At 39.9% G+C, this 12,217-nt stretch overlaps 1 protein-coding gene across 12 annotated transcripts in view; it reads right to left on the bottom strand.

Annotated features, from left to right (window-relative positions):
* Positions 1-12,001, bottom strand: part of add1 (adducin 1 (alpha)) — a 29,891-nt gene extending 17,890 nt beyond the window's left edge. For 6 of the 12 annotated variants that reach the window (XM_067575276.1, XM_067575283.1, XM_067575284.1 and 3 more), the window contains exon 1: positions 2,817-2,952. In XM_067575276.1, the coding sequence (XP_067431377.1) occupies positions 2,817-2,925 (109 nt within the window). In that variant the 5' untranslated portion in view covers positions 2,926-2,952. Of the gene's footprint in view, positions 1-2,274; positions 2,298-2,816; positions 2,959-8,081; positions 8,104-11,857 lie in introns of those variants that run through there. The other 6 variants (XM_067575280.1, XM_067575278.1, XM_067575287.1 and 3 more) reach the window with 6 other exon arrangements.
* Between the last annotated feature and the right edge of the window lie 216 nt (positions 12,002-12,217).

Raw genomic sequence — 12,217 nt, 5'->3', positions numbered from 1 at the left:
AGCAAGAGGATATTTTCTAGCAAAAGAAACATTAGCTCCTATGGCTCATTGGCCCAGAGGTTGACACAATAAAAATGTTTGTGTTAAATTCAGGGTCATGATCTGTGTGTTTATATGACATGTCAACACATGAGCTCACAAACAGATGGGTCAGAAAAAGGATAAAGCTATTTCAACTGGCTCCAAACGTAGATTGATCAAAAATATTTGGCACCATTCGTAATGGTCAAAGCTTAATGTGTTGAGAGTCCAGATGTTAGACAACAACAACATATCAGTGTTGTTTTTGTAAAAATTATGGATGGCTTGTTTCTTAAAAAGGTGGGGAGGACTTCCATATATTTCTGAGAGGAGAAAGAAATAAGAGTGAGAATGAGTATGAGATGCCGACAGAGGGACATATAAAGTTTTTCCCAGGTAAATGAAGAAATGAACACTGCCTGTCATTAGACCTGAAAGCCAATCACAGTCAACACTCTACCCCACTTCCTGTCATGGCCACTGGACTCCTCTTCCCAGCTCAGAGAGGTTTTAATTGATTTTCACAATGTGTTTCCTGGCATCACAACACCACTCAACTGTCAAAAATAGGCAAATGAAAGTCAAACAAAAACTGGAAATACAGCCACAGGTTTATTTACCATTCAGCTTAAAAAAATATTTGATTAGAGGTGAACAAACTTCACCAAGAAGTCCTTAATTATCTCTCAGGAATCTCTAAAGCATTGTGGACGTAACTATTCTTGTATACTGTATGCTTAATAAACTATGCTCTCTTAACAAGCCCCCCAAAAAATAAGAAATTGACAACAACAGGGAGGGGATTTCAAGACATAAAGAGAACAGAGAGACAGGTTTCCAATAGATCCACCTCCATCCAGCTGGCTGGGTGTATGCGGGGATAAAGAGCCTCCGCCTGACAGTCACAGCACAGACTACTCAAGCTCTGCCTCTGAAGGACACAGACAGACTTAAAAGCATAGGGAAGTGTGTGTGTGTGTCTGTGTGTGTAAGCATGCATGGGTAATGGGGGGTGCTCTGGCAGAAACTGATGCAGCCCATTAGTCTGCATCAATACAAATGTTCAGCCAAATCTACCATGACAACTGCAGACCAAACCCAAAGCATCCAGTACCACACTGAGCACCGACAGACCCTCTCTCTGTTTCTGCCCACTTTTATTGGTGTTCTGAGATTTTCCACAACATCAAACCCATCATTTTCACTAATCTCAGGTCACCTGTTTCAATCAAGGTTTTTGTGTTTTCAAGCTGTTTGGCTAATTCCAGCCCAACAACGTTTTTGTCCATTTTAAGCTCATGAACACATTAAATAAAAAGAATTTAAATTATCTCAACATAACATTGTACATTGTAGATTGCTGCCCAGCAAAAGGCAGAAAGCAATAACACTTTTAAAGTCTTTTTCAACTGGTTATTTCACAAAAAAATTTTTGACACAGATACAGATAAGACCTAAAAACTGCACTCTACCTTCAAGAAAAACTTCAGAGAATATGTGGGGGAAAAACACAGTATAAACAAACAAAATCTATTCTTTCTTTCAGCTTCCCATCAACCATTTCTTAATAATTACCTTGAAACCAATATAATACATTAATTGAAAATGTAATACATTTAAATATATTTAATTCCACTGGACTCACTAGGTGAGGCAGCAGTTAGCTATGACTACTCTGCTATGCTAGGCTAGTTACCTTTTAGCCGGACTAGCCAAGCTCTTAATTTGCCATGACCGGATTTAACTTTTACCTTTATGTAATTTATGTGGGAAAACAACGTAAACTACCAAGACATTATTTCATCATCATTTATACATTTAAATTACACAAAACAGCTAGGGGGAACAAGTAAGATAAGCAACTTTAGCTTTACCCAAGGCTAGCCGTCGCTCTCTCATCAGCTAGCTTTAACTGCTAAAGCTAGCTTTCTTGTTTTGGCAGTTTTGTTTGGTTTTAGCTGTTTTGTAGTACTGCAAATTTAAAAATTCTTTTAAATTATACATTTATACACACATAATAAATGACATTAAATATTTTAAAAATGTACAATAATAATTATACATAAAAAATGTATGTTAAAACAAATGTGAACAAGTTGCATTCTGGCCTACTAAATTTTAGTATGTAATTTACTTAGCGTTACTGCGCTAACTAAGTTACATTCTCAACATTATTAATTTAATAACATTATTCACTAATCTTACAATTATTGAGACAAATATTTAAAGCAAAAACTTAATGAATACTTCCACCTTCCACGTGTAAAGAAACTCAGAAATGCGTCCAGAGAGGAGGTAGTTGGGGTTGACGTCCTCGCCTTTCTAACAAAAAACATTCACCCCTCATTATAAATCGAATCCTTCCACACTTTTCTCCTTGGTGTCTCCTCTCTGCCGTTTTCCTTCAATACTATCTTAAAACTACTACTATCTTAAAAAGAAAAAACGAATAAAAAGAGGAAAGCGAACAGTATTCTCTCTCTACAATCATTCAGGATGGAAAACTCAGTAGGGTCTGTCGTGCTCGTGTGATTAGGACATCAGTTATTGACACAAGAATAAAGACATCAGCAATTAGTTCTGGTGCCAAATACACTCATTAGGGATAAAAGAGTGTGTCCCAGTCGCTGGCATGCTATTAATACAACTGTATCTTTTGTACAGCAAAAATATGCACAGAATCAGATTGGTTTGATGCGGGAAATTCAGCAACAAAAGTGAGATCCCCATCAAAACCTGTCAGTTAAACCACTTCAAAAATCTCTGCAACCCTTCCAAGATGGACTTGTGTCAACCTGGTTTACAGGAAGATGATCTTAACGCTTCACGACTGACAGTCAGATTCCCTTCGGTCTGATTTTCTTGTTGCAGTGTTTGCTGCTTGTTGTTCATGTTGGTGTTCATCGCTAGTGGCAACGAGACAAACCAACATGTCTGCTGACAAAGGGACAACTGAAAAAAAAAAAAAGACAAATCAAATCAAGGACAAAGCCCTGAGAGTTTAACATCCATGCAGTCCTTTCTACTGACCTTTTCTGCTTAGGGCGGAGAATACTACATTGTTCAGAGAACAGTCTGACAACAGAATAAAGTCATCGGTATTTAATCTAATGTATCCTATTCTGCTACAAATTAAACCCCACAATGCCACAGAGCCCTCATCTGATGACATTTAAAAGAAAATTTTGTCGCACACTGTAAATACAGACTGTAAACTGGTATTTTATCATTTATTTCAGTCTAATGCCAGTCTTTGCTTAGAAATGAGAATATAAATTGTAACATTAACTCACAGCCAACACACTTAATTTCACAATGTAAAAACACTTTGGGCATCATACACTTTCCCTCAATGTCCTAAAAAGACCATAATAACTTTAGAAATGCTTTTCTTGTATGTCATTTTTGTTTGAACTATTATTATCTGATGATGAGCCAATTCATTTTAGCTGTTTGATTATTAAATAGCCTCTAGGTTTACATAGTATGATAAACCATTACGGCTGCTATTGCTGCTGAAACCATTATTAAAGATTGAGCTATACTGACCTACTGAAGTTTCATCAAGAGCGCAGGATTTTATGTAAGCCCTAAAAATGGGAATTAAAGTTTTATTTGAATGCAAATCTTGCTTGCTCACAGTGGCCCATCTCTGAGCGCTGAGGCACTGCGGGAACTAACAGAGCTGTTGTGTAACAGGATCCTTTCAATCGTCTCCAGGCTGCCATCGGTCCAGACAGTGTCCAACACTGCAGTGCACACTAACACAAGATCTGCCAACACCTGCAACCATAGACTTGAACGAGCCAGAAGTATCCATTAAGAGGTATCTCTAAAACTACATGAAGGGTGAAAGAAAAAGGAGGAGCAGCAGGAGGAAACCAGATGAAACGCAGACATCACCTCTGTAGCCTTCGTATATTCTCCTCTGTCAGTATTATCAACTTGAAGCTGGAGTAAAGTAAAACTGGCGGAGGGTAAAGGGAATATAGATCATGTTGCGCAATATATTACTAAAAGGAGTTCAACTCGGCCTCTTCCCCCGCCATCTCCGGGAGAAGTTTTTAAGTAAATTAATTTCCTGCTGCCGCAAATCTTAACTCAATCACCTCAGCTGTGCAATACTAGACACCGTTCCAGCAGGCACATCTCTAGTCCATCTATAAACTATGCTAAAACAAATAATCAAATCACAAAGCTCTTTATCTCTTGTGGACAAAGTAGCAATAACATTGGCCTTAGATGCAGGAAGCATTTCTCTTTCAACACAGAATGCTGTCATCTCACAACCACGGGCGCCCCCGCCTCGCCAGACCCCATGTTTCTCATCTCTCCTCAGAAATGTAGGTGCAGGGGCTCGGTGAGCCTCCGCTCCTGTTAAAGAGTGCAATCGCTATGGAAACCAAACACATTACCATGGAAACACAAGGACGGTCTTTAGAGATTACTGTTATGTAAGAAACAGCTGTAGGCCAACATCACACGGCAAGCCAGTCAGTGTCACAATGCGCACATCTTCAAGCTAACGTGTTACTCGTCTCACATTAGCTTCAAAACATCTCAGGGACTCGGCGGCTTCTTCGGTGACAGTAGGTCAGAAGTGAATGTGCATTTCTACAGATACAATATCCACTGGATAAAAAACGGCATGTTTGTTTTCAAGATTAAACCAAGTTGGGGATCAAATGCTTAATCTTAACCTGAAACATACATAACCTGGTTATAATCGCAACACAATGACTCTGATGTGCTGAGAAACTTAAGACATTTCACTGTTTTATAAATGCACTTGTTCTGTATCAAGATGTTAACAGAAAACTCCACTCCGGAAATGTCGCCGTGCATCAGAAGCACCTGTCATCTTGTATCACAGGAAGGGTGGAGTTGCTGCCACAGTTGATTCAAATCAGGACAATAAGAAAGTGTTCATCGTCCACTTTAACTTTCTTTAAGAGACTGAATGTTTGAGCATAATGTGGTGATAGCACAAGCGGTTACATCTTGTGATGGCCCGTCTCCCTAATGGCAGACTCACGCTCTTAACCACACCCGTTGGATGATCTGTATTGGAAAGTACATTGAACTCAGTAAGTGCAACCATGGGTGTGCCTGAAGCTGTAGCTCATACATCAAACTGATTGTCAGTATCTGGTCCTGGTACTGTACCGTCTGTCCTAACCAGCACTCTGCAGAAAAAGTATTTAAAAAGGGGTTTAAAGGGTACAACTTCTCCAAAGTTGCAAGAGAAACATGTTAAATGATTGTTGATGTTAAAAAAAATTAAATCCCTTTTCAAACACAGCCAATATTTGTGGGTGTGACTAGTGCCCATAAAAAGATCACAGATTAGGGGGAATTCAAGAGAAATCTGAATCATCAGTTTTCTTTCATTAAACCCAGGAGACACACAATGACAAGTTAAAACCAGCCTGAAGGAGAAACCAGTCAGAAAAATGCAGACTTTGAGCATGTGAGCAGAGAAACCTGCTATAGGCTAGCTCTGGTACAGCTAGTATCAGACTTTCTCTCTATTATCTTTGACAAGATTAACTCATTTGAGCTCTTTTCTTCAGGCCTGCTAGGAAATACCAAAACAGTGAAGGTCACACTTGTGTACCGATGGCCACTGACAAGCAGAACATGGAACGGCTTATGCACATTAAAAGCTAATGTCGGTGCCTCCTTTTGCTCTCTGGATGTGGAAAACCCTTGGAATATATGCGTCCGAGGGTTTGCTCATCTCTTAGCAACGAGAAAAGGTTGTGATGATGAATCAAGCCACCTGCTTTTGTGTGAGAAATAAGAGATTTTGTTTTACTGTAAGAGTATATTTAAAACATACAAATGCTTCAAAAGTAATCAAAAGGAAACAGCAGCTGACAACAACAGCCCTGTGTATCTACCAGACAATACTTCAAACCTTATCTTTACTACATGTGCTCATTAAGCAGGTTGTAAACTTGGTGGCCACAGACAGCCAGTTAAATGTCTTTACTCAGATCAAAAGGCTGCATTTACAAGAAACTATTGGCTTTTAAGTCAGGCACAGTCTACAGGTCACTTTCAGTAAACAGATATATGCATCTACTTTTTCAAATTCACAATCAAGACATCCCTGATTATGAGAAAGACGTTTGGAGTCTTCTATCTATTTCACCAATCTATGAGGCTTTATTCCTATATGGAACAAAATGTGTAACATTGTAAGGGAATAGTCTTATTCATACATTTCTATATTGTGAGATCATTACATAGATTCTGGAAAAAAATCAATTATGAAACTGTTTATGGATAAAAACAGCACCAAGAGTCACGCTAGCAGCTCTGTGAGGTTATACTTATGCACAAAGCTTTGAGCTAAATGCACACAATGACATGGCTCACATACTGATGTTTAACAGGTTTATGTTCACCATGTTAGTTTAACGCCTTAGCAGAACATTTGCTAATTAGCGCTAAACACAAAGTAGAACTGAGGCTGATGGGAATGACGTTAATTTTGTACATATCATTTGATCATAAACTAAAGTACTGGATAAAATAAAGTTTTGACCTGATGGTTGCACTGGTAGGTACAAAAGTTCATCTAAAATCGATTTAATAGCTGCTGTTGTTGTTGTTGCTGGAACTGTATTTCCATCTAGACCAATGACCAAAGCCCCGTTCCTAACCACACAGGAATGTCCAGATTTGGTTATTCCAGTGAATTAAATACCTGACAAATAAAAGGTACTTCACCACATTCATGCAAAAAAAAAAATCACACAAATCAAATATGGTCATAAAGCAGTCCTGCTCACTGATTTGCAATATTGCCGACAATGGCCTGATACACCCAGATAGGTATCTCAGTACTAACAGTATGGCAAGATGTCTGACAGCAGACACATTTTGTGGTATATATATATATATATATATGGTCATATTGCTCAAACGCACTAGAAAAAAGTCTATTGTCTCTTAAACTCTTGATCTGTGTGCCTACCAGGACGATGTCCATCTGTGCACCCAAAAAGGAAAATGAACAGGATGCTGCTGCGTTAAAAACAGGTGATTGTGAAACAAACAGATGTGTTGAACTCGCTATGACACCACACAATACAGATGTTTCCAGCCTTGACAAAGGCTGCTATGAGGCAATGATGAGTTAAAAAAAAAAGGTAGAGATACTATATGAAGAGGAGCACCAGGCTCTCTGCTCTCCCTCAGTGCCTCGCTCTTTGTAAACTTTAAAAAAAAACGCACCCGGGAGGAGATTGTACAGATTTCAATTTGATCATCTCTCTTTTGAGATGGCGGAAGCTTGCAGTGAAAACATCTTTTCAGCATGACTAAGCTCTCACCAAACGGAAAGCATTCTGTAAAAGATCCATTTAGTTCGGTCCAAAAATATGACAATCAAGCAATCACCAGTGAAAAGATCATTATGTGTGTATAAAAAAAAAAAAAGCTGGCCTCAAACATTCACTGTAACAGTTTCAATGTATGTGTGTGTGTGTGTGTGTCCAGTTTGTGTTTCAAGCAGTTTTTAGACATTCAAGAGAGGCACTCAGACAAGGCTCTTTATATCTCTGAGCTGGATGCCTGTCATTACTGGTGACAACTGCTCTTTAGTGTGTGTGTGTGTGTGTGTGTGTCATGTGCATGTATGTGTGAGACCCTAACTACTGCAATGGTAGGAATGCATTAGGTGTCATTTTAGCGTTGCTCCAAGTATGGTCTCGTGCCTTAGACAGTAACTGCGCCCCACACACAGAGAAGCTACAACATGAGCTAATTTCAGACAAATACAGTGTTAAGCAAAAAAGAGGGGACAGCAGCAATACACGTGTTAGGTTCACTGACCTCACTGCTACTCAAACAAAACCTCATCACTCAAGGAAAGAAAATTGGGTCTCATGTCATTTTAATATCCTAAATTCTTTTCCAACATCAAACATGTACAATTATTCTTGATTTCAGACTTTTCCCTCCTTAATTATTTGGGTTCATCCCACATTTTGGCGCGTATTCAATCAACCAAGCAGGTCTTATTTAGCAATAAAATGTCTTCTTCCTACCAGACTTTGTAGCAAGCATGGTATCTAGCTGTCCTCTCTTAAATCACTCCGTGTCTAGACAGCAAACGTAGCGTGAGCAGCACGTGAGCAGAGCAGAGCAGCAGCAGCAGCGAGTGCTCTGTCTGTGTGTTTATATTGGAGGCGTTCAGGTGCAGTGTTGAACGTGGGTCACCCATGTGTTGGAAGCGCTCAGAGCCCGATACACGACTGTAATGATGTGAATAAAACAGAGGATGGAAGCATAAATCAATGCTTCAGGTGGCGGTTACGCCCGTGAGACGCGGCGAGCTCGCACGGAGCCGGTGCAGACAGCTGCATAGATTAAAATGAGAGCGTATCTGTCGCGTGTGACGTTCGCTGGGAAAAACACGTCTGACACGCTTGCTGCTGTCTAGACACGGGGTTATGGTAAAAAGGAGTAACTGGTGAATCAATTTCAAAAGACGTTTTATTGGCAAATGTTCTGTTGGGGTCATGTTGAAATGAGAGGAGGAAACACTATAGCAGAGGAAGAAAGAACAGCCAGCATCAACGCTGATGTTGGAATTACATTAGAAAGTCCTTTGGTGATATTTCACCATGACCCATGAATATGTTGAATATGTGAGTCACTTACATGCTGTGCACAAGTGAATGCAACCGCAGCTCATTATTTCACCTCACACTCATTTTAACTATTCCAAAAACTGGTCGATATCACCGCGTGAGTGTTTGTTTCCTCTTTGAAGTCAAATGGCGCCTTCATCATTGTGCCAGCTCTGACATCACATCATCATCCACTCACTCACTATATTACATTACATTTAGTCTCTATCCATTATCCACTGTGTAATTATATCCAAGAGTGCAGCTTCCATGTTTTTATGCTTAGTCAACTGATGCTAACCCTCTGAGAAAACAGTGGCACACATCAAAAGAACTAGGATCAAAAATTTAAAACAAATATGAGTTTTCATATCATCGCTGCTTTGGAAAATAACGTCCAGCTTCACCATCGATGGGACTACTGTATGCACAGGAAACTTTATTATCTGTCGCTGACCGCCGAGGCCAGGCGAGATGCTATGTTGTGTTAGTGTGCAGAGTACAGTGGCTCGGGTTTATCTGGCTGTCGCATGTCTTATGGGACAGAGAGGCGGGAGATTGCTCTCTGACACAACACACCCCTCCCTGTACATGTTTCCCCTGTGTCACACTCTACCCTGTGCTATCAAGTGTACATCCTGTAATAGCATTCTGCCGGCTAAATATTAGACCCAAACATGCTGTACATCGATATGATCCTTTGTGACCTCCGTGGTGTGAATGAAAGTTCAAGGATGACTGTTTTTACATCTCTAACTTTTAAAAAAAAAAAAAAGCCTCCTGAAACCCTGCTAAGTGATCACATATGGGGAGGAAGGAAGGAAAGAGAGAAATAGAGAGAATGGACTTGAAATGAGGAACACATTTTCAGCTGCACTGCAGTCAAGGGTGTGGGCGTGGGGGAGTGGGAGTAAAACAAACACAGATCTCTGTATCTAGAGTGAGTGTGTATTCATGTGTGTAGTAGCGGTGTAGTGTGTGTCGAGGGTGGCAACATGGAGCCAGACTGACAGAGCTGAGCTCCGTCCTTGGGGAGTTTCACTCATTCTAACAGAATTACCAAATCCAGGGTGTTACCGTCCCCTAACACATACACACACACACACACACGCATGCACGCACTGAAAATGTATCTCGGCAGTTTGGCTTTGCTAATCCACATACAGTATGAGGGGGAAGGGACTTCACAGTGTACTTTAGAAAGGAGATAGCAACAGATTAGTGGTTATGTTGTTCAGTTTGGACCCAAAAACAAACAGCTGTCAAACAGCAAAGCATAGTAAACAATTAAAAAGACTTAGGCGCCATGACACAAACTCACTGGGTATTATCACCTCTCCATCTTCCTTCTGATGCTATTAGTAGAGCTGGACAATTACAGCTGCATCTAACAATTATTTTCATTATTGCTTGATCTGTCCGTTGTTTTTTCTTTACTTTTAGTCTATAATTAGCAGGAATAAATTGTGAAAAATGGGCATTTCAAGCTCACAGAGCCCAAGGTGACATTATTTGTCCTGTCTGACCTAAAGTCCAAAACCTAAAGATAATCAATTAACAATAATATAAAATGGTGAAAAGCAGCAAAATTCTCAAATTTGAGAAGCTTGAACCAGCAAATACTAGAATTTTTTCTCTGATGAAGGGAAAGATTAACTGATGAATAAATGCCATCATGTAGCTTTACTGCATTTATGACTTTCGCTTTATCAATACACAGTGTATTCATATGCACTATCATTGCATACTTTATATTTAGAGATGTGGTCCAAAGCTTATCTCAGTTTCTAGTTTAAAATGTTGGTTTGATGCGTTTTATTTAGGATCGATAGGAGTTGGCTGCTTCAACAACACAATATGGAATTTAATAACGTAAATCTGATGCAGTGAGACATGGTGTTTCCTCTCATACTGTGAAAATACAGGTTGGCAAGTGAAGGGAAAAAAGTGCTTACAATTCAAATGTGATGTGCAAAGTTATTATTATTATTATGCAGGACGTAGCGTCATATGACAAAAAGGAAACTGCTCCATCACCACACAACTGAATACAGCTAACAAACTGTCCTACACACAACAAACACACCCAGACTAGAAACAGACCCGGTGTTACATCGTGTTTGGTGACCCATCAGATTCTGTGATCTGCAGTGATGGAAGAAGTACTCAGATCTTTCACTTAAGTGAAAGTAGGGCTGGGCGATATATCAATATCGTGATATGAGACTAAATATTGTTATATTGTGATATGGCATAAGTGTTATCTCTTCCTGCATTACAGTAAAGTGATGTAACTTTCTGAACTCACCAGACTGTTCTAGCTGTTCTATTATTTGTCTTTATATCTACATTATTGATGATTATTTATCAAAAATCTCATTGGGTAAATATTTTGTGAAAGCACTCATCCCTACAATATTGTTGTAATATCGATATTGAGGTATTTGGTCAAAAATATTGTGATATTTGCCCAGCCCTAAGTAAAGGTATCTGATATATTAAATACATTTGAGAAAGTACATCATTAATACTGATGAGTCAATGCATACGCAGCATTTCTGCAACATTGGTACTTTTAGTACTTTAAGTAAATTTAGCTGGTAATACTTCTACACTTTTACTTAAGTATGATTTTAAATGCAGGATTTTTACATGGTGATATTGATAGGCTACTTTTACTTAAGGACCTGAGTACTTCTTCCAACACTGCAGGTCACAGAAATTGATGGGTCACCAAATACAGTGTAACATCGGTGCAGAACAACTACAGGAGGAAAACCTAGGCAGCACAAGAGCCCATATTTAAGAGCTACAGTAAGTGTGCGCCATGTGAAATGCAAAATAACGCAAACACAGGCCTGCTCGGGAAGCTGGCTAATGATACTCGGGGCAAAAACACACACTCAGTGTGGCCCTAGGCTGTTGTTTTTTTCTACACAGGAAAGCGTCCGAGCGAGAGGTGAATTCATTAAACCGTATTGAAACACACAAACAGTCGTTTACAGTATGAAAACGTGCCTCTCTGCAGACTCAACCGACCAGAGGCAACGTATTAGCAAAACAGTGAGAGCTCGCCACACCGAAACACAAGGAGACGACTGAGGCACAAACATATTAACACATGGACCGTGTCGCACCGGACAGACGCTGCAGGTGAAAATGCAAACCGTGTCGATTATTTTGGAGCTTACCCTCTGTTTGTTGAAGTGATGAGATATAAACAGTGGTCGGTGAAAGCGGGGCGGCGATTTTCACTATTTTTATCCCCCACCCTGGTGACTTCAGAGTGGGTTTATCGTCCCTGCGTCGCTCCGCCCATCCACCGTCATCCAATTTGGGTGCGCCGAATTTTTTTTTTTCTAGGATAGCGAAGTCATGACCCGCCCCTCTCTGCCTCTGATTGGCTAATACTCGTTGCCTTCGTTGGTTAGATTGGTTAGATTTAGGCACGAGGCGTGAGATTACGAGCCGTATATAAGAGTAAGCCAATCAGAGGCAGAGTAAGGCGGGTCATGACTTCGACATCCTAGGGAAAAAAATATCGCCTTGGG

This window comes from Thunnus thynnus, chromosome 19 (genome assembly GCF_963924715.1).
Source record: "Thunnus thynnus chromosome 19, fThuThy2.1, whole genome shotgun sequence".
Classification (NCBI taxonomy): Eukaryota; Metazoa; Chordata; class Actinopteri; order Scombriformes; family Scombridae; genus Thunnus; species Thunnus thynnus.
Note: the sequence above shows the minus strand (reverse complement) of the source record. Positions and strands in the feature narration are given on the sequence as shown.